The sequence below is a fragment of the Daphnia carinata genome, chromosome 9 (genome assembly GCF_022539665.2).
Source record: "Daphnia carinata strain CSIRO-1 chromosome 9, CSIRO_AGI_Dcar_HiC_V3, whole genome shotgun sequence".
Taxonomy (NCBI): domain Eukaryota; kingdom Metazoa; phylum Arthropoda; class Branchiopoda; order Diplostraca; family Daphniidae; genus Daphnia; species Daphnia carinata.
This window is the reverse complement of record NC_081339.1, coordinates 8,906,655-8,929,066: the sequence shown is the minus strand read 5'-3', so window position 1 is coordinate 8,929,066 and position 22,412 is coordinate 8,906,655. Positions and strand designations below refer to the sequence as shown.

The 22,412-nt window shown below is 40.5% G+C and overlaps 3 protein-coding genes across 6 annotated transcripts in view; all 3 read left to right on the top strand.

The window, feature by feature from the left end:
- LOC130685729 (lipid droplet-associated hydrolase-like) overlaps positions 1 to 3,809 on the top strand; it is a 91,156-nt gene extending 87,347 nt beyond the window's left edge. The window contains exon 5 of the mRNA XM_059496999.1: positions 3,798 to 3,809. The gene's annotated coding sequence lies outside the window, so the exon portion shown is untranslated. The remainder of the gene's footprint in view (positions 1 to 3,797) is intronic.
- An 80-nt stretch (positions 3,810 to 3,889) lies between these two features.
- Positions 3,890 to 21,035, top strand: LOC130685725 (compound eye opsin BCRH2-like). The gene is made up of 6 exons (XM_057509048.2): positions 3,890 to 3,897; positions 19,323 to 19,735; positions 19,819 to 19,920; positions 20,011 to 20,116; positions 20,190 to 20,613; positions 20,674 to 21,035. The coding sequence occupies exons 2-6, from the start codon at positions 19,327 to 19,329 to the stop codon at positions 20,794 to 20,796; spliced, it is 1,164 nt and encodes a 387-aa protein (XP_057365031.1). The 5' UTR covers positions 3,890 to 3,897; positions 19,323 to 19,326; the 3' UTR covers positions 20,797 to 21,035.
- On the top strand, positions 7,797 to 16,730 carry LOC130685721 (sodium/calcium exchanger 3-like). 4 transcript variants are annotated; one of them, XM_057509044.1, is made up of 21 exons: positions 7,797 to 7,810; positions 9,524 to 9,740; positions 9,822 to 9,951; positions 10,027 to 10,161; positions 10,279 to 10,367; positions 10,436 to 10,595; positions 11,632 to 11,764; positions 11,852 to 11,960; positions 13,324 to 13,432; positions 13,600 to 13,672; positions 13,775 to 13,868; positions 13,963 to 14,113; positions 14,221 to 14,346; positions 14,461 to 14,528; positions 14,649 to 14,793; positions 14,875 to 14,972; positions 15,049 to 15,129; positions 15,196 to 15,346; positions 15,438 to 15,616; positions 15,709 to 15,806; positions 15,889 to 16,730. In XM_057509044.1, the coding sequence occupies exons 2-21, from the start codon at positions 9,540 to 9,542 to the stop codon at positions 16,028 to 16,030; spliced, it is 2,472 nt and encodes an 823-aa protein (XP_057365027.1). In that variant the 5' UTR covers positions 7,797 to 7,810; positions 9,524 to 9,539; the 3' UTR covers positions 16,031 to 16,730. The 4 variants fall into 4 exon arrangements, with proteins under 4 accessions (XP_057365027.1, XP_057365026.1, XP_057365028.1 ...); XM_057509043.1 differs by lacking the exon at positions 7,797 to 7,810 and adding an exon at positions 7,815 to 7,912 and having other exon boundaries at positions 9,520 to 9,740; XM_057509045.1 differs by lacking the exon at positions 7,797 to 7,810 and having other exon boundaries at positions 9,520 to 9,740; positions 10,436 to 10,589.
- Positions 21,036 to 22,412: the final 1,377 nt, after the last annotated feature.

Sequence of the window (22,412 nt, the reverse complement as noted above, 5' to 3'; positions counted from 1 at the left end):
ATATAAGAACTAAAACGAGAAAATGCAGATCATAAAAGCCAGCTGTCAGAATTGGAACCATTGAAGGATCAGATCGATTTCGATTCTTGGAACCACGAACGGAAAATGGATTCTCTTCGCGTTATGGCAATAGCCACAGAATCATACAGAGATGAAATATCCATGTGTAACGATGTAATCGACATATTACAAGATGCCATAACACAAGCTGAACGGGCACTGGAAACAGTAAAACCACTCCTATCGAATGCGACGGCCACTTCGGATTCTATCAAAATGCTTCCAAGGGAAAGAAAAGACGAAGAGCTAAACAGCCTTGCCAAGATGAGGAAACGAAAATTTGAAACACCTAAGTTGCACTCTCTGATGGTTGGCGGCCGTGTTGATGGCATTGACAGTCAAACCGGGTTGCCCCATCGTCGTGGTAAAGAGATAGATGACAAAATACAAGAACTTGAGAGCGAGAACGACGAGCTCAAAAAACTAATTGCTGAACTCGAGGCATTGCAACGTTTGAAAGAGGAGAACCCAGCGAAGTATCAGAAAATGTTTTCATCATACAGTGAGCAGCTCGAAGCTGAAAAGCGTTTCGCTCAACAGACGAACAGATATAAACTGATAGAAGCCAGAATACAGTTGGGATTCTGGGCGGGTTCAGCACTTTCCGAGCTGGATGCAGCAACAGAGGCTCTGGCCGCCGTTCGCCCCAAGATAGAAGAGCAATACAAGCGCTTTACTGAGGAAGTAAAGAAAAAGGAAAAAGCCGAGGATGTACTAATCAGGAAAGCCAGAAGGAAGGAGAAGATTAGAAAAGCCAAAGCCATTTGCAGATCAATCTTCCGCTGGCGAAGCCACTAACGAATACAGCCTAACACATCGTTTCGCGTCACTTTCAAAATTTCATCGGCATGCAGTTACAATTCTATTTTCGGCACGACATCAGCTTGATCGCGTTTCTTTGGATCGAAAACAGGAACTCAATAGTCAAGCACAGCTTTCGATAAAGAAGACACTATGTGGTGGCACATACCATAAATTTGTTCCATTACCAGTGTGTGTGCGTCAATCTAAAACTCATTGAAATTTGAGCATTCTCGTATCTCTGTGATGGTTTACGGATAAATTGTGCTTTTATTGCCTTACTTGTATTGAAAAACCTTTCTAATTTACATGCTACTTGTTACCAGCGACGCGGATTCTACGAGTCGACGGAGTCTCAAATTTGTGCCTGAAAAGAAGCTCGCCGAAAATTCAAGTAGAAAACGGAAGCGACGCAAGAGAGCAAAGGTTCGTCGTCCTAACCTCGAACCTTTATTTTCTGCTTGCCTCCGTCTTACGCCTGAGCTTAAGCTAGCGGAAATACAAGCCAAACAAGAGAAGTTGAGCAAGCGAGCAAAGGTACGCGGATGGTACTGTTAGATGGAAAAACGATGGACATCAAACAAATCAAGGTAAAAATAGAAACGAACTTCGGTAAAAAAATCATTAATAAAATGAGCTGTACAACCTGGAACGAGCCGATTCAATGTATGTCTAAGCTAAACAAATTTGTGTTGCCAGGAACAAATTGCCTGTCAATCGGCAAAGCTACTTTTATACAAGTCAAGAAATGAAAATTTAAGTTACACATAAGCTATCGCATGAATACAACAGTGATCAAATATAGATGGCGTTTGAGATTCACCCGCCATGCTAGTAATCGGAAAAAAACTTATCGCAATGCATCGCCAAACACAGAATTTTTACTTCGATGACACGGCGTGCCTCTTAACTATGCAGCTTGTTTGTTTTTTTTGGAACATGACAGTGCGACTTTTCTCGACGCCTGTAGGGCGGCCTTTAAATATATTCAAAGTTGCAGTCGCTGCAAATTGAATATATTTGTATTACTTCGGGCAGACTTGACGCGCCGATCAATTTTCCGATCTCGATCTCCGATCCGATCTTTTGAGTTTGATCGGATCGGGCGATCCGATCAAACTGCAAAAGATCGGATCGGCGATCAATTTTTGCCGATCATTTCTACCGATCATTTTTGTGCGACATCTAGCGCTTAAAATTCACACTGTTTAACGAATGTTGCATTGGCTGTCACAGCGACAGTCAGTGACGGCCATTGAGGGTGATCACTAAACAGTTTCCCTCAATTGGCGTTCGCAAAAATAATGGTGAAAGAGAACCATGCGACTGCAAAATCTACAGCTAGATGGCGAAAAGTTTGATCGCTAAAAATGATCGGATCGCGATCAATTTTTTGGGATCTCCGATCTTTCTCAAAGATCGGATCGGCGATCAATTTTTGATCGCGATCGCGGCAAGTCTGACTTCGGGGATAGTGACCTGAGTGTTGTCAAGTGGTCGGGCGGCCTTGAACAAATGAATCGCAAATGAATATGAAATCCAAAAGCTGCAATTTTTTTGCGTAAAATTGTGCAAACACATCAAGTTTTCAAGCTTGCCGTTGTCTAAGTGAAACAGGGTCATCATTCTTTATGCTTTAATACCAATCACTTGTAGTTTCAATTTCAGTCTCTCGTAATTACCGTCAATAAAATACTTGAAAAACAAATGGTTCCTTTTGATTTCTACTAATTTGTGTTATTCTGTGAGAAGCTACGGCTTATTATAAAATTCGTTAGAACATTTGAAAAGGTAAAATTCGAAATAGTGTAAAGTAGAAGAACTCTACGCTCAAATCACTTCTCTCGTGGGCTACGGTTAAATAAATTTTAAGCAACAAACAGGCTTGGTTTAGGGTAAATATAAAAAGGGTAGCATACCTGATTCTTGGATGGACGGCTGATGTTCCTAGACTGCAAGTAGAGCAGCGGAATTAGCTACACGGGAAAATCTAGAGGAATAAAGAAAGAAATAAAAGATTACTATTTATGGAAAAATACCTCAGATTCTTCTTAAGTAAAACATGCTGAAGGTAAAACTGTTGCAACCGGCGGGGAAGTAAGGTTTGCAAGATTCATATTAATAGGAGGTTGGACTGAATTAAAATGAAGAAATCCGATTTAAACAACTAAACGGACAAAGACGTAGCATTTCCCCCCCCCTTTACCTATATAGATGAGACACTTTACGCAGCTTGTCGTTGTGGTTCCAAAGAATCTTGGAAAAATACTTTTAGTCGCCTAAACTTATGTTAAGTAGTAAATGCTCATCCAAACAGATTTGGTAAAGCATCATGCAAGGTAGTGTAGAAAAATTTAACATATGAAAATGAACCGACTACTAATCGCCTTGATACCAAATATGATGTTTGGAAAATAATGAAGAGATGGTCACGTATCGTAAAAAGGCGGATACGTAAAAAAAAAAAAACCAAGGGATAATTGATTAATCGAATAACCGAAATTTAACACACCATCAAGATTTCGATTGGATTACTAGTTAATGTTTTTAATTACCGTAAATGGGTTATGTTGAGGCAAGGGGGGGCAACAGTTTTTCCAAAATTCAATTAATCTCTTTGGCTTCGGAAAGGCAGTGCAGTGTTCTGGTATAATCTTCACCCAAACGGTTATAGTGGCCACTTGTGCCAATCAATTACCTGTCTGGTTCTAGTCGGATCTAAATAGGCAATCGTAATTTATAAGCATGAACTAAAACTTTGTGTACTGCTTAGGCTTACGTGAAACTCATGTGAGTGTCTAACAAATGGAATCATGCACTCAGTTAAGCAATCCATCTCTTGTTTTTTGAAACTAGACAGAGAAATGTGATGCAAGTATAACTTTGGGGTAATTGGGACTTCTTTTTCTTATTTTTATCCTCACAGATGACAACAGGTGGCTCTGAATGGATTTGGCTTTGAACGCAGGTTAAGCATTCATTTCATTAGTAGGCAGAAAAAAATTTATAATATATTAATAATTACTTTCCAGGTAGGTGTTGTTGAAGGATTCAAAAGCTTTCAAATCATGTAAACAGGTAAGACATTTCATGTTTACATAATTGCATACATAGTTCCCTGGTATTTGTATTCTGGATACTTCAAATAATGGCACGGGAAAAAAAATTTTATGGCTCCACAACAGCTTTCGTGTGACGCTTTTTTTGAGGTATTGGCCTTCTACACAAAATTCGAGTTGATGACATTGAAGCTAATTTCGCCTTAACATCGGTATCTTTATTAAGTAAAGAAAACAGACTCATTCGTGTTACGGAAAACATGCCAATGTTCTGCAATGTTGCCAGTTGTAGGTAAGCTCGGGAGCAAAGAGATAGAATTTGGGGCCTGGCCCAGGTTGGCTGTGATCGGGGGCCCCATCCGACCCCCGAAAAATAGAACGATCGCCGGCAAACTCAGGGGATATTGCGGATATTTCTCCAGTGGGGCAGGGACTCCGGGGGTCACTTCAAAATTCGCCAGTACCATCCTTAAAAGTGGCACATAAACGGGATTAAATGGGGCCCCGCGTTAAAAAAACATCTTTGATGGCGTTGAATCGTGATAGGGACAACCAGAAGATAAATTATGTTCATGTCATCGATCAATAGCTGTAATCGGGTTGCACATCGGTTAAACCCACCGATTGAAACCTCGCAGGACACAATCGGAAACTAATGCATTCCATTGCATAACACAAACAGCCCCGACCAAAAAATCAAAATCTTCCCTCTCTCACAACATTGGAGAAAAGGGTATTCTTTATTCCTTAATAGGTCAATGCAGTTTTGAGTAGCATCATTAACACTGTTTAAAAAAGGGTATCGGGGTTTTCAGGGTCCCAACCCGATGACAAACACCCCCGATTTTTTCCGATTGTTTTTTTTTCTCGAGGACAGGGGGGAGTACTCCGATTACAGCTAAAGGGTTCGGTTGCTGATTCCTAGGCCGTAATATGAAAGTGATTATTTTTATCATCATGTTTCTAGAACTATGGCAAAAATCGGCCAGCCCCCACATCATACGATTCCATTCACAATCATAAACCAATTTTAAACGAATCATTTTTAAAGGGCTAATACGAACGCAACGTCAATTTAATACAACAAAATTATTACATAAATGAAATGCTTGTATGATTAACGTTCGTGTAACCTCCCCCACGAAAATAGGCAAGAGGGGTCATATTACTCATATCCTGTCTGTCGTCACGAACACACATCGGGAAACAGAATTGAATTAACGATAAAGTTCACATTCCGTCATGTTTGAAGCCTACGTAAGGAAACGCGCTCATAGAATTTTCGGATATTTCGCAACCAAAATTACTTAGACGGAAATCCTCAGTGAGCTGTTTCATTTTTTATTTATTTATATGATATGATATGATTATATGATATTTTTCAAAAATCATCTGAAAGGCCGCTTCGAAGTATTGTCGAAAACTAAGCAGTACAAATTAATCCAAGCAATGTCGTTCTTATAGGGCCACAAACAAATAAATGCAAGGAATCCGAATCAATCGGAGAACAAAACGGAATTCAGTGGAACTAATGGCATAAAATTTACTCGACCCCCTTGCTTGTTTTTTTTTTCAATATTTCTTTAAGTTTTTACTTATTCGAGCCATTTGAAGATGTTAGTTCTTTCTTAGAATCTCGAACGACAACTATATAATGTGAATGGATTCGTGCCCATTTTCTTCCAAGGTGAAAAAGGCGCAGCCGCAGGCGAAATAACCGTACGTAATTTCTTTTTGTTACAAGTGGGCGGTTACGGGGGAACCAAGGCCAAACCCAGAAGAAGTTGCTTTAATGTCAGCAAATCCTTGTAGGCCCTATTGCCTCCATCAAACTCACGAACGGTGTGAGCCGCGTGTGCGTTAACGTTACCCCTACACCCAGAAAAAGTTTAAACAAGGAAAGTTAGCGCATCATATCAAACATTTTAAAAGCCCAAGACGAACAAAACTATTTTTTTTCCCTTGATTCAGTTCTATGCTGACATCTTCCATAGCTACTTGACTCCCATGTTAGGTTCACTTTTGTAGATACTACTGCGCGGACAAGACAATGTCGCGTTAACAGTCGGGACCATACCGTATCCGTTTTACTGTATTATTGTAGCTTGCTGCCGCAACAGCTTGTCTAAATAAGTGCATCGTCCCGATCATCATGTCCTTTATAGCTTCCAGTCGCTGGTTGTCCATTCAATCGGCACGGATGTTTCAGATGTTAGCAGCGGTTTCCATACCACGCTGCTTAGAAAGCCTATAGAAGCCCCCTACTCTCTATAAACGCTATATAAAGCCAACCAGGTCGTTTGGTCGGAAACAAGGCTTGATAGAGGCAGAATAAAAAAAAAAAAAAAAAAAAAAAAAAGAAATGCATCGCGTGGTGTGGCATGAGAAACCAAGCGAGAACTTGCACGTTTCCCTTGTTGCGCGAGGCCACGCTAACTTTGTCAGTCTTTCAAGGGAAAAATACAAACATGAACTGAAGACCATCATCGCTAACTCGACCACGTGATCGTTTGTTCCATTTTGTTTATCGTACGAACGTTATTGTCTACTAGCTATTTTGCACTCTTGAATTGATCTAACCATCTTGATTGATGTACTTATAGTTTAGAGAGTTTTATGTTTTGTTTTGTTTCGTTTGGTTTTTTTCTTCTCTTGAGAACAGTGAATGCCTGGAGAAAGGATTGCCACTCCTCTCGCACACGGCATACACGAAATGTGCCATTACATACGCTCCAATGGAATGCACACGCGGCGGATGAGGCGCTTGACGAAGAGAACAAAAAGCAACCGAGTCGGATTAGCTGCAGGCAAGGTGGAAGAATAGGCCTCAATGATGATTCACGTTCAGTCTTTTGTGGCCGTGTCCTTGAGTGAGGCGCTGCACGACGCCCACACGCGACAGCATCGTAGGTTTAAAATTTTTTTGTTATTCTGTTGATAAATCTCAGCTATTTAGAATTGCAAACTAACAGAACTAGTAATTAAATTCGGTTGTAGAGATAAGAAACTAATGGTGAATCGAAATGACGTACATGCAGGACTGCAACTTGGAAAGCATGTAGCATTTAGACAAAGGCAACGCTGGTTCGATTTATGAGCCTTGGGTTCAAAGCTATCGACAAGAGACAATGACAAAAGAGGTAAACACGACACAAGTTTTCTGAACAGCAGAACTAAGCAAAAGAACAGCAGGATCATCGTATTTTAACTATTGATTGGTTTCTATGTCGTATCTAGTAGTCTTAACGGTAAGGCCGAATCAAAAAATACTTGGCAAGTGCAGAAGCGTCCACGCGGCACACAGACGTTTTTATTACTTCACCACCTACACAGCATGGTCACCTGACCGTACAAAACTCGTTTTCTATTTTATTTCTACCTTCGTTCCCCTCCCTCTCCCCATATCATGCAGAAGTCTGAAACGCACGGGCGAACGGGAAAGTTCACACTATCCCGCAGGGCATCTGATATTTTGATGGCATTTCTTTTTTCCTCGTAGCTGCTGTTGTGGTGCTGAGTCGCAAGAACAAGTCGCCATTCTTATATGGACGGGGACTCCAAATACAGAAAACTAACACAAATATCGTAAACCTCAAATAACAAATTGTTGAAACTATAAGATGAATTAACCCCCAATCTTTTTTTTTAACCTTGAAAATGAAACGTCGTAAGTTAAAAAAATCGCCGCCGCCGTGAAACAGGTTCTGAGACAGTTAGCATTCAAGAAATCGATATCTCGTTGTTTAAGTTTGAATCAGAGTTAAAATGGCCAATGTAGTACATTTCATTTGAACATCCGGCGAGCGAAGAAACGTGTTGAGACTCGGTTCATATTTGCCAGCCCCCTCGGGAATTGGTGTAGCAGCCACGACAGAGCGAACAGCAGTCTGGTTGCGAACGCCGAGTCGTTCCGTTGTTGCCTAATCTTTTCTCGCTGCCCTCCCAACCAACTCGTTTCAACCTGCTGCAGCCTCACTCATTTCGACCAGCAGGTAAAAGCCGCCCTATCTCTTTCCCCGTCTTTTTTTTAGTTGGCCGACGAACGCAGAATTAGGGAAAATCGAATTGACAATAACAAAATAGTAACGGTTGTTTTGTGAAATCAATTGGACGTTGGTAACGCCCTCACACTGTTTTTCTTTGCTCGAACAGTCAGCGGCAACCTTTCCCACACGACGCTTGTTTTTTTTCTGTTTTTTTTTTTTTTGCTATGTGAAAACCAGGATAAAAAACTAATTTAAAAGCGAACGTTTGTTTTGTGTGTGTGAAGCCATTTTTCCTCTGAAATCGATCATTAAAACAAAAATAGTTGTGCTTTTAAAGGAAATGGAGCCCATTAATGCGACGAACGGTAGGCAACACATGGATTTGTTGGTTCCATTCTGTTTCGCATCACACGTCTAAGCGACAAGCCAAATTGAAAGTGGTTGCTGTTCGAGAAAAATTTGAAATGCTTTCATTCTTCGACCCAATCTGGAAGAGTGGTTACTGTCACACGATGGCATTTGTTAATAACTTGGCATCGACTTTTTTTTTCCTGTTTTGAGCGTGAGAAAAGCCGCTGTCATGCAGAAACACCCATTTTCTAGTTCCTTTTTTTTCCTCTTCATTTTTTGTTTTGTTTTTGTTTTCAAAATTTCACGCCAGGTTTGCACCTAGCACAGACCTCGTCTTTGGTGTGCGAATAATACAATGAAATAGTCTGTGCTGCGGTGAAGGATGTTCGTGTTGAGACATGACATCACCTCTCCGCCGGCCAGTAGTGACGGCAGGGATCGAAAGTAGACGTTCATTATTAATCATGACGAGGCCACAGTATCCATGGAGATGTACAGAAGTTTTTATTTCAAAGTAGACCATCGGTATTTTCAGACCTAGCCAGTTCAATTGTACTCGGATTCACATCGATTAGTAGTAAAGGATACCCATTCAGCATTGTATACACCGTATATACATATAGAGGCTTAATATGGAAATCTGACGGCATCTGGCATGACGCCGGTACAGATGGTTGCCTTGCCTACTGATTGCTAGTTCGTTTCTCTACCGCCCTTTCTATTCCAAAAAACTTTGGCCCTGAAATCTAAAAAAAAAAAGAAAAAGAAAAAAAAGGGAAGACGAAAAATAACATCGTCACACGAGGACGGAAAATAGCACCTGATGTACGCGGGGACGTTCGTTCTATGGCCTTGTATTAGCTCTGCGTTCCTAGTGCTGGGTTCTCGCGCACCTGGCAACTTGAAAGCAAAACACTCCATCGTCGGACTTTTTACATTCCGTTGAAACTCTTCCATCATATTTTTTTTTCTCCCTTCCTGTGAAACACGTAAGGTTACGGTTACGCTGTAAAACACCCGAATATCATCATCACGTGTCCCGCGGGATAAAAAAGTTTGTTATCAATGAGACGCGGGGTATTTTACGGGAACGAGTTTTTCATGGTCAAACCATACTTAAACGAAGACCGCTTAACGGCATTTTTGTTTTACAACCAACACTGAAGCTTATGTTGGTCATGCCTTAATAATAAAATAATTGGCGTTAGGTTGTTTGAATGTATGTTTTTTAAAAAATATTTTCACTTATGAATATTTTGAAGGTAGTGCTTTCTGAGAAAAAATGACGCCAAACAATGGGACGTTGGATGACTATACCTGCTCGCATGCGTTGATCTTACCGCTGATCAGCGAGTTTACGTGGTCGATCGAGGTGCGAGCGTTTCTCTACTTATTTGGCTTGCTGTACTGCTTCATGGGCGTGGCCATCATCGCCGACATCTTTATGGGCGCCATCGAGAAAATCACTTCCACAACCCGTAAAGTGAGTAGTACTCATGTCTTTCTCCTTACATCACGCCATCTTTTACGGAATCACTTCATAAAAATGGATGCGCACAAGTAGGTGTATCTGTCGAGAGGTGATTCTCAGGAACCCGAAGTAATTGAGGTGCGCATCTGGAACGACACAGTGGCCAATTTGACGCTAATGGCCCTAGGCTCCTCGGCACCCGAAATCCTCCTGTCTATCATAGGTATGATTGCACATTTTGTATTCATGATCTACATATTCTAATCCTATACATGAATTCTATTTTTTTATATAATAGAGATTGTTGGGAACAACTTTGAATCCGGTTCGTTGGGACCAGGCACAATTGTTGGTTCAGCTGCCTTCAATTTGATGGGTATTAGCGCGGTCTGCGTTGCTGCTATTCCTGGTGTCGAATCACGCCAAATCAAAGGTTAACCTGCCATTTCTCATGCGTCCTGTTACTGCTGGCAATCTTACAAATCAACCAAAAAACAGTCTATTTATTTTATTTATGATTTGATTTCATTGATTATTTGTTCAAATGAAGGACTACGAGTCTTCGCAATCACTGCCGTTTTCAGCATATTGGCTTACCTCTGGTTAATCTTCGTCTTGATGGGCGTCAGTAAAAATGTGGTACACCCAGCCGATATTGCATTCAACTCTATCACATTTTCCTACCATTCGTTTGTCTTCCTCATTAGGTTGAAATTTGGGAGGCAGTCGTCACTTTCCTACTATTCCCCATCTTGGTCTACCTGGCGTATCTGGCCGACAAAGGATTCCCGTGGAATAAGTCACGCGTAAGCGCCGCGACCGCAAACGGCAAGCAAATCGAGCTTGGTTCCATCCAGCCGGGTGAGTGTAAGTTCGTTCTGTGATTCCAACTTGGCCCACTTATCTCGTTCTGGCGCTATATACGCATTACGTATAACTTCACTGACGGCATCAGTATATAACACGGCCAGCTTCTGTGTCAGGCATTCGATGTTGCCGGCTCCCTTTCCGCAAAAATCGCGTAATTTTTTGGGGGGTTGGTCGAGCAGGTTTGATGCTTTTGACTTCTATTTCCACAAAAAAAAAATTCAATTGATTATTTCGTAATCTGTGATTCCGTCGCTTTTACTTAATGTTTTCGGTTTCAAACGCACCGTCTTTCACTTTTGGATGATCGGAATATTCCTTGGTGCTGTTGTTGAGTGCGATAGCAGCTGTTGCAAAATCTGTTCCTCACGTGTTTAACAATCTTAATCGTAAAACAAAAGCAGCTCTATTGTTATTTTTTAAACCAACTTTTTACTTAAAAGCGTTTGTCTTGCGAATGCTCTGCACCATTTCGTTTAACCTATTTTTTTCGGCTTGCTGCACATTTCGTTTGTATCTATATCTAAGATAAGGCGAGGTTGTTTTACATTATGGCCGATCAGCAAATGATTGGTTGGCATAATGAGAATGCAAAAACAACTTTTGGAATGACCTCTATTATGCACACTTATGGGACATGATATTCACCTTGTTTTCTTTTTGTTTTTCTTCTTTTTTTTTCTTTCTGTTTGATTCTTGCCCCACATCCGAACTGTATCTTATTGAATGACGACTGTGTGGCTGCGGAAACACCTCAACTCTCTTCGTGTTCGGTACAATATTTCTCTCGCCCCAACCCTTCATGTCGTTCGTCATGGGTACTCCATCCCATTCGTTCGCGACACATGCAAGGCGCTGTTTATTCTTCGTGATTTCGCCCGTGATCGATGGTTTTCCTACTATGGGGTGCATAAACACCCGCTGCTCACCTATTATATAAAACCCCGATACAATGGTGTGCCACCCTGAAATGCATGCGTTGCGTGACATGATCCATCGCCTTACTTGACGCGTCGTGTCCTGCGTGTAAACACAGTGGAAGCCATGGTGGAAGGACTCACTCTCACCAAAGATGGACAGGTTGATCCCAACGAGTTAGCCAAATGGGTCCGACAAGCTACACGTATGGGTCTCACTGGAGAAGACGCCGCTAAATTGGCCGCATACAAGTAAGTTTGATTTTTCTTGTTTTAGGTAGATTAATGAAAAAGAAACAACGATTGATACCAAATTTCGATTTGTGCAAAAAACTTCAGGCTTATCACGAGCAAGGAGCATTCGCGAGCCTGGTACCGAATTGGAGCAACTCGTGTTTTCTCCGGCAGCAAGAAAGTTCAGCCCCAACTTAGCATCAAACTCAAAGAGGTATATCTAAACTTATTCACATAAATAATAGCTTTATTAAGCAACGGGAACCCTTCGTTTTCCAATGTTTAACGTCAATCAGCAATTTAAAGATACTAGTTTGAACGAACTCGTTCTGTTAAAGTTTGAAAAAAAAACGTCATGCGAGAACTTTCGTTGCCTAAGTAAGCTGTAAACACCAACTTGACGGGTATATATGTATAGCGTGCTTGGCAAGCACCGTATACACCGATATTGTCTTTCACATATCCATACGATCTGTAAACTGCATAATTTGTTGTTTGCATTGGTCAACAAGCATACATACTTTCCATTGGTTTGTCTTTTCCCTGAAATGCAAACGCGACGCTAAACGAAGCGTACACAAAAGGATCAAAATACGTTGAAGGTACTGTGTTACTACCAGGAGTTCATTTGCATGTTTATAGTGTGACACAGCTTGAATCTTCGGAAATTCAAGAGAAAAAAAAAAGAAGAACGATTGTTTCGTGTGTTTCCCACAAAGCTGCTCGTTGCATGTTAGATGATGACAAGAAAACATGTTATTTTCAGTTTAATTCTCTTGCGTGTTAAGAGTGTTATTTTGGTGGATTAGTGACAAGATAGGCTCAACCGATGAAGGCGAAAGCGTTTCTTTAAAATGCAACCAACAGACTTCCCTTCCGTTAATGTATATATATATATTTTCGTGAAGCTTTTCAAAATGCTGTAGTGTGATCCAATAGAAATCGGAAAAATCACATTAACTTAACGTGCTGTTCATATTACTGGATGACCACGTTCTGCACAGAAAGGTTTTCTTTATCGATTACTGACTTAGTGCAAACTCTTTCCTTTTCTTAAAGAATTCGACGACGTTGCAAATGTCGTTATGTGGAAGCCTAATATGTGCTATTTGAAAAAAAAGTAAAATTCTAACGTTTGCTATTATTTTTTTTTTTACTAAAAATATATTGTGCCATGCGATCGGGAGTTAGACGCATCTCAAGTTTTGGCGAAACAGGTTAAAATAACGATTTCCTCATCTCATTGGAATCGTCGGCTGATTTCTATGAGCTTACAATAATTATAACTTTCATTCACACACGTCGGCATGGATTCGCACAATTCAGTTCTTAGTAGCCTATAGATTTTGCCTGTTTATGATTTAAGTGACTGTTTTGCTAATTTTGGAAATGCTGCCGTATTTGTTATAATTTTTGCTTGTGTTATGTGAGTTCATTCACTTTGGTTTCGATGTTGAATTGAGCCAAGGGCTTTAGAGCCACGAAGCGCAACCCATTTGGGATGATATATTTTTTGACACATTTCTTTTCATTTCATCATTTTTCTTATGCCTTTCTTTTGTTTGGTGGTAACGAAGGTTTATGATGCCATCAATGAGCACCCGGATGCTGACAGCCTTGGCCCGTTGATCGAGACCACCCCGAAGAACAAAGCAACCATCGAATTCCATGCAATTGCCTGTGCAGGTAAGACCCTTATAAATGCACGTACCATCAATCATATAACTTAAAAAACAAAAAAACAATTATAATAAAAATAAAGTGAAGCATGTACCGGCTGTAGCTCACGAAAAACGTGTTTTCGTTCCATCTTTTTATATGGCGAAATGGTTCATTTTATTTTTTTTTTACAGTGCCCGAAAGCGTCGGCAGATTTCCCATCACAATCGTGCGCCACGGCAAAACGGATAACTCCGTGTCTGTCAGGTAATAGCTTTCGGTCGTTACTCTCTAACAACTTTATGATGTAAAATGTGACGCAAAAAAAAATATCTAAATGTTTACGCCTTTTCATTATTTTTATTTCAGAGTCGAAACCATTGATGGTAGTGCTGTGGGAGGAGAAGATTTCGTTGCTCTCAATCAAATGGTTGTTTTCGAGGCCAACGAAGTTGAGAAACAGGTAAGTTGGAATACCAAGTATTTAATTGTTAACTACTGCTTCTTTTTTCTACAGTGAAAAAACATTGTAATAATATGCCTATTTGCTGACGCAGGTAATGGTGGAGATCTTGGATGATACTCAATACGAACCGGACGAGCAGTTCTATTTGAAACTAAGCTTAACTGGGACCAGAACGTCGAAGCAGCAGGATGTAGCGCTAGGACGCATTTCCATCATGGAAGTTACTGTTCTAAACGATGATGGTCAGTCAACAAACAAAAGAAAAACCCATCATACACCACAACGCTGGTGGTTTTTCTCTGTACAAAGAGCGTAACGCAAACGTTTATTCTCTCATTTATTGTAATAGATCCTGGTACCATTACTTTTGAAGAACGAGGCATTTTAGTTAAAGAATCTGTGGGTGTAGCTCAAATACCTGTGCTGCGTAAAAATGGTGCTGACGGCGAAGTGAGTGTCCACTGGCGTACTATTGGTGAGTCATTTGAACATCTTCTTACAAATTGATTGAATCTGGATTCAATCAATTTGTAAAGAAAAAAAAAATTAGCAATATAAAGCCGTGACGTTCACTTATTCTTTCACACAGACAAAAACGCCATCAGTGGTAAGGGCTACATCGGAGGTGAAGGCAAACTGGTGTTTAAGCATGCTGAGGTACGTACGTCATTTAAGCACTGTAGCCAAAAACGCTCATAACCTCCAGTGTCCGAAAACCGATGCAACATAACAAAAAGGGATGATTAGACTGCGACATTACCGGTTTATTTTGATTAGATGAAACGTGTTATCGAAATTCCAATTTCGAATGACATGTTACCGGACAAAGACGAATGCTTCGAGGTAGAATTAACCGATCCTACTGGTGGAGCTGTTCTAGGATCTATCACGAAGTTGGCCGTTACTATCACGAACGATGAAGGTTAGCATTTCTCATAGTTCTTGCAAGTAGCTTGCTCAAAAAAAAATTTATGCTTCTATTACACCCTCTTTTGTATCACAGAATTCAACTCGGTATTGAATCGTCTAGCGGATATGACTACAGCTAACGTGGACTCGTTGGAAGTGCACCACAATACTTGGACCAGCCAGATAAAGGATGTAATGACATTATTACTTAGCCTTATATTGAAGCTAATATAAGACATAATCGTATAATACTTCATAATCAATATAGGCTATGAATGTAAACGGAGGCGATATTGAGAATGCCACTACGTCGGACTACGTTATGCACTTCTTGACTTTTGGATGGAAGGTTTGAATGTTTCAAAATATCAACCAGCACAACCAGAAGAAGAATTAATCATCTTTTTTATCGTAGCTGATATTTGCGTTAGTTCCGCCAGCGGGAATTTGGGGCGGCTGGCTGTCGTTCTTTGTTTCGTTGGCTGTCATTGGCGCCCTCACAGCAATCGTTGGAGACCTGGCCAGCATTTTCGGATGTCTCGTTGGACTTGATGACGCCGTCACCGGTATGTTGTGGTTCTCGTTACAACAGTTCAGAAAGAAAGATGAAACTGATTTATTTGAATAAATTGGCTGATTGATTCCTACATTGGGCAGCTATCACTTTTGTTGCACTGGGAACATCTCTTCCGGATCTTTTTGCAAGTCGGGCTGCTGCAATGAATGAGAAATATGCCGATAACGCTATTGGAAATGTTACCGGAAGTAATTCCGTCAACGTGTTTCTTGGCCTTGGATTACCTTGGCTGATCGCAAGCATATACCATGCTTCAAAGGTAACGAACTAGAAATTAAAAGAAAAAAAAAATAATTTAAATTCAATAAAATACGGATAGATAACAAAGTTCCCATTCTGCAAATAATTTAGGGAGCCGAATTTAAGGTGGAAGCCGGAAGTCTTGGATTTTCAATCACCATTTTTACTATCACTGCCGTTCTGTCGTTAGCGCTACTCGTAATAAGGAGGTGAGGCCATGCTTCCATTCCTCCCGCTAATTTTTCTCTTTGGAAAAAAGAAGGAAAAATTTTACACAATTTCTTTACGCAGATGCTCGGCTGCGTGTGGCCGTGGAGAGTTAGGAGGACCTCTTGGAACTCGTTACGCTTCAGCCATCTTTCTCGTGGCCCTGTGGATGGCTTACGTGATTCTCTCATCTCTAGAGACATACGGACACATAAAAGGCTTTTAATTCAAAGCATCATAAGGATGTGAAAAACTATATAATACTGCCTCTATCGAAAGTACTCACCAATTCACAAACGCCACGTTCCATCTGCATTCAAGATGACCGTTTCATAAAAAGGTGTGCTCCATACAAAATTAACCGAAAAACGATCAACTGTCAATCGCTGAAACTGTCACCGTAAACCAACGACGAATTCCGCTGTTGGCCATGGCTTGTTCATCTATGAAATCTGTTATAACCAGAATAACTACCGACCTTTACTCTACGCCTTTTCAGCAGGCGTGATTGAATCGTTGACATCGGAAAGTAACAATTTCTTAGGTTTCATTGGAACACGTTTCACTGTATGCTGTTTTTGTCTCTATCAAAGTGTGTGGGATTAATAAGGAAACATGTGCTGTATCTCTTGAAGTGCATACCAAATTTATATATATTTTGAAAATTTGCAACGTACAAAATGTTTGATACCAAGTTTTTTAGCGTTTCCTCTTGACATTTGCAATAGCTGTTACACTTCTTGGATAGACTACTACACCTCGTTTTCTTGTTCTACCATGAGCTCTAAAAGAGTCACTTCCCGCTGAATCAAGTATTATAACACTTAACTAACCAACACATGCATTTATGGGCTGCGCATCATTTTTCGCAAAATCAAATGGGTCGCCTCTCGTTTCTCCGGCAATATACTGACTTTTTCATGGTACCCTTGTTTGTCTTCGTTTTTTTTTTCAGTTTGGACGCGGTAAAGCAAAGTCATCGAAATACTCGTGAATTGCAATCCATATGTGACACATTGCTAGGTTTTTTTTACAAAAACACTGAAGGTAGGTTTCACGCTCGGCGATTTTTTTAAACACCCACTGCAATATTTCATGAAAGATGGACAGCAACAATTTTTGTCGGCTTCAAATGAGAAGGATTCATGCTGGATGGGCGTGCAATATATTTGGCTGTAGGCAACTTTGAACGTAGACGACGGCAGAAGACTTCGTTTTTTTTTAAATACCTTATTTTTCTAGGAAGAATGCATGAATGATCTACACAATGTAATATGGGCTCTCAGGGACCTCTGCAGATCGCCGCGAAAATTCCGTTTTCCCTCACAGATGGCTAAATCAGGGGCCCGCTGTCTTGTGGTGTCTCTACCATACCTTGTACCAGTTTTAATTTTTTTTGAATGAGGTGCATTTCCAACTTGAATAACCTGTTTTGAGCCAAGTAAGAATTTTTAGTTGGAATTTCCCCCGCCCTTGGTGGTTGATTCGACAATTGAACAATAGTACCGTGTTTGATAATCGGGATATTGGCGAGCACGTAGTGCACAGACAGGGCATTAGCCTGGATTTTTTTTTTCATGGTTTTCCTGATGGGTTTTCTGATGGCTTCGTGAGCGTGTGGTATCAGCGGGTTGTGACATTAATGATGAAAACTGCTTCTTCCTTACGCGTGGAATTAGATGTGGCATGACAGGCCGATAGTTAATGAAAAAAGAAAGTGTGTGCTTGTTTTTTTTCAGCAGGATTTAGGCGATCAGTAGAGGTGGTTGTGATGAAAGGTTTTTCCGCTGTTATTTGGAAGTAGGCCTACCTATAAACATTTGAAGAAAAGCCTCTCCTGCATTATTTCGATTAAAAAAAACTATAACGAATGGACAGTATCAAAACTACCCTCCATGTTGCCCTAACGTTTTACTACAGACTTTTGCATAATTTTTCAAAAATCCTCTCGTCAAAAGAAATGAATCTATTTCTAAATGTGCTTGGGCAAGGAAAATAAGCTTGAAAAATTTGAAATACCCATGCCATAACTATTGTAATCGTTCCCACGTTGCCATCTGAAAAGCAGGAGGGGTCTCTCTTGCACTGCCTGTTTTGTTTTTCACTTTGTGGAACTTTTAACTTTGTACACTTTTATTTGTAGTTTACCGTCTCACACACAGTAATGATGAAAGCGACTGTCTTACTTTTACCTTTAGTCAGGGGGGGGGGGGGGCAATCCAATGTAGACAAAAGCTTTTCAGGCGTTTGAGTTGATTTAATATCGGTTTGCTATTATGATATGATATATTATCGTGATGTTTTAGATCTGATGTCTAATGATGCCTTACTATGTAAATTTTTCCATTTGAATGATTATATTAAAGTATATTCCTTGAGGATTTAATGATGAGAAAACTCGAGAATTACTAAGCGGAATGACGAGATTTCGCAACTCAGCATACGCTAATATTCTGTAAGATAGTTGACTTGAAAAATGAACAGCAAGATGGCATTGAATATGGTTTTCATTAAACGCGAAGCTACGTTTAATCGAAGAAATATGAGAGACATTCGGTTCTTTTTGAACTTATCATGGGGATGAATAAGGGATCTAAAACTGAAACAATGGAAGGAGCAGTAAATATATCTCCAACATCATAGCTTTACTAAAAAAAGGTTGATATTAAAACATTAGACGGTAGCTTGACGAAAAGCATCAATGATTCCTTAGGAAAACTTTGATTTGAATTATGGTAGCGATAGTTTATGTTTTGGACGTTGTCTTTGCAATTTGCATTTCTTAAAAATCCGTTGAAATGCTAAATATAGAAACATCCATTGGAAAGAGTTTGACGATTCGTATGCTTAACTCGTTTGTTAGATGTATTCTTGATAACCAATGGCGTACGAATCAATTACAGTTTTAAAAAAAAGCTATGTGCAAAAAAAATAATGCAACAGCATGATTATACATGGAACCAAAATCGAAAAGTATCGGTCAAATACTACGACGTTCTAAGGCAATTTTTGCCGACTTTTTGCGTTTTTTTCAAAATAGGGTAAATGGTTTGATAAAATTTTGCTTTAAAAGAATGTACCGTGATATTTTAGTGGGTGAGTATTGTGCCATGATTATTCGTTATCGTTTTTGTATACAAACATCAGGGTAAAAACCACAAACAATTTGTATGGTTTCTGTCCTAGTAAACAGCTTAGACAAGTCCTAATTCAATAAAGTTTCTTGAGGACGTCATCGCCAAGACATTGATTTCCGTGTGAAAATTCTGTATATAAACGACCGTTTCATCTGTTCAATTCATAGCGTCAGTCTGTAAGCTCTTGCTTTCGAGGTCGCTTCTTCTGCTTGTCAGCCCTCAATCTTTACAAAGTCATTTCCTTTGACAATTCTTTCTGTGCTAGATTCTTTTGTCTTCTTTGAAAACAAAATCTCTTTTCCAGGTAAAACATCATTTTGAATATACCATAATTTTCATTTGTTGTACTAATTGACAAAAATGGATGTTTTTTTCCGTTAGAAAAATGGCGAATTTGACTGGTGATGCTGTGGTGGCTATGGCCCAGAAGCAGGCTTTCGATCCGTGGGCTTTGCCCGATACCTTCACTCTCTATGCCTACGCTCCGGAGGATATCCGCAGCTTTCTTCACCCTCACTGGCACTCCTACAAGGCTCTGCACCCGGCTTGGTATTACTTTTTGGGTTTACTGTACTTGATCGTCGGTACTTGCGCCGTTGCCGGGAACGCTGTCGTTCTGAAAATCTTCAGCCGTTTCCCAGCTCTTCGAAGCCCCGCGAACCTCTTGGTGATGAATTTGGCTGTCTCAGACTTCCTGTTGATGCTTGCTCTCTTCCCGGAATGCGTCTACAATTTCTTCCTCGGCGGACCATGGCGCTTTGGAGAAATGGGCTGCCAAATCCATGCTTTTCTTGGTGTGCCGCGAATTAATAATTTTACGCGCTGAATGGTTTGATACGATGTTAACTATTAATCGTCTGTTGACTTCTGTAAATAGGGGCTTGCTTCGGGTACAACCAGATTTTCACATTGACCATGATCTCTTACGATCGCTATAATGTGATTGTGAAGGGATTCAGTGGGACTCCACTTACTTTCAGTATGATTTTTCTCAAAAAATTACTAAAATTATTCTTATATAGAAGAATTACCTTAAAAATAATCGATACACTTCCTTAACGAAATTTAGACCGCGCTGTCACCATCATCACCATGAGCTGGATCTGGGCTTTGGGCTGGTCCATCTGCCCACTGATCGGCTGGGGTGCGTACGCCATGGACGGCATCATGGGAACGTGAGTATTTTGATCTGTAAGCGTGGCTATATTCATATAACATTTAGTTCTTTTTCTCACCACAAATAAACAGATGTTCGTATGACTATGTCTCTCAAAATATGAATAACAAAACCCATATTATGGCAGCCACCATTGCAAACTACATTCTGCCAATCATTGTCATTGCTGGCTGTTATTACTTCATCGTCCATGCTGTTTTTAAGCACGAAGAAGAACTGCGTGCGCAAGCCAAGAAGATGAATGTTGCTTCTCTTCGCAGCAACAACGACCAGCAGCAGGTGTCTGCCGAGATCCGCATTGCCAAGGTTTCCATCATGAACGTCTCGATGTGGTTGACCGCATGGACTCCTTTTACCGTTATCTGCATCTTGGGCACATTTGGTGACGTTTCAAAGATTACTCCGTTGGTATCTGCCATTCCAGTAATTTTGGCTAAAACATCTTGCGCCTACAATCCACTCATTTATGCCATTTCCCATCCTAAATACCGAGAGGTACAGTTCGATTTCATTAAACTATTTTCCTCATCAAATTTAAAAAATTTTTTTTTACAGTGCCTCAAGCAAATGTTCCCTTGGATGTGCATCGTGGAAGAGAAGAAAGCAGTGACCGATAACCAATCTGTCATTTCGGAGAAGACTGAGATGACAGAAACTGTCAAGTGCGAATCAGCTTAACTACATCGAGCTTGATCAGTAGGTTTCTTTCTGAAAGAGATTGGTGGGTGCTCTGGTTATTAGGCGGCTATCATTCATGATGACGACGCTGGCTTTTCAACTGTGGACTAACGAAAATGAGAAAATTCGATGATTTCTGATAATTTTGAATTTTACTCTGTTAAAAGTGTTCTTGTTAATTTTTTTTATTTTGACGGACTCCGTTTTTTTGTCTAAATAAAATTTTTATTGTCCAAAAAGATGCCTTTTTTATCCGTTTCCTGAGAAAATTCGTTATGTCAGCATTATATCCGTGTGGCAACGACACCATGATAGTTTAGGGACAGAAAGGTATTGTATTTTTTTGGCGTGTAAGACACAGCAAATGAGTATACTAATACTTCCTTCTTGGATCACCAAGAGGATCCTGGGTTGTCGTATTTCAGTGGTCTCGCTCTTTTGTGATTTTTCTATGAGTTTCGTGTTAACTTGTTCATGTATCTTGCCGATGCTAGAGAAATCGTATATGACTATATACTAGAAATATTTTGATATAAAACAAATTACGACCCTTTCAGCAAATTCCGAATTGTGCTGCGAAATGCCATTTCGTTAGACCCTAAAGGTGTAGACCCATTTATTTAGTTCTTTAAAGAAAAAAAAAACCAAAAAAAAAAACAAAAACAAAGGAACACCTATTCCTTTCCTAATGCCTGGATACGCCCCCTCTCTTCAGACTTATTTTAGCTCTTACAGAGTAAGGATGTCGGCACCTGGAAATTACAGAGATAGGCATAGAAACGATTGGTTTGATCCACGTGCCGTAAATTTTTCAAATAGGGAGCAGGAAAGAGAATTTTTAGAACACTCTCGTTATCGTGATCGCCAAAGTTACTACGATTCACGTTATCAAGAAAGGGAAAGGTCCCTCCCCCCGTCCTACGCCGAGTGGTTTTTATCGCGACCGTCTCTACCTCGCCCCAATCTACGACCGTTACGACCAAGATTATGGCAGAGTCAGACCAACCTATGGGTATGACGTGCGGGATTTTTACACACGTAAGGCCGGTCGAGGGTTTTGGAGTGATACGGCGAATTATAATTCCCGCCGTGACAGTTTTTGTGCGGAATATAATCGTGTGGAGGATAGGCAATATACGGATGAGGACAGCGAGCGTGAGCCAAGTCGTGAGAGTTTTGACTGTGGCAATAGACACAGAACCGACGAGCAAGAAGAAGACTATGGACCACCGCAAGAAGAGGATGAGGTGGAAGAAATAGTGATAGACGACCACGAAGATCAGGATCGTCTGCAAGGATTCTTTAAGCGGCCATGGCGCCCAGCAAATCGAAGTCCAGAGAGTTTGGCAGGGCAGCAAGCGGCCAGGTCGCCAGCCGTACCCAGCTCACCGAGGCCGGGTTCATCAAAGGAGCGTACCCCAGAGCCCCGTAGTCTAAGGTCGAATGGTAGTAAAGAACCTGTACCGTTGGTAGTGCCACAAGAGGTCACCGAAGCTCTTTCCAGCTGGTTGACGAAAGGAGTACCAACTGACGAATCTAAAGCAATTTCAAAGAGGATTCCGCTTGATTTTGTGGACAAAGAATTTTCGTTAAGACCACCCAAACTCGACGGCTAC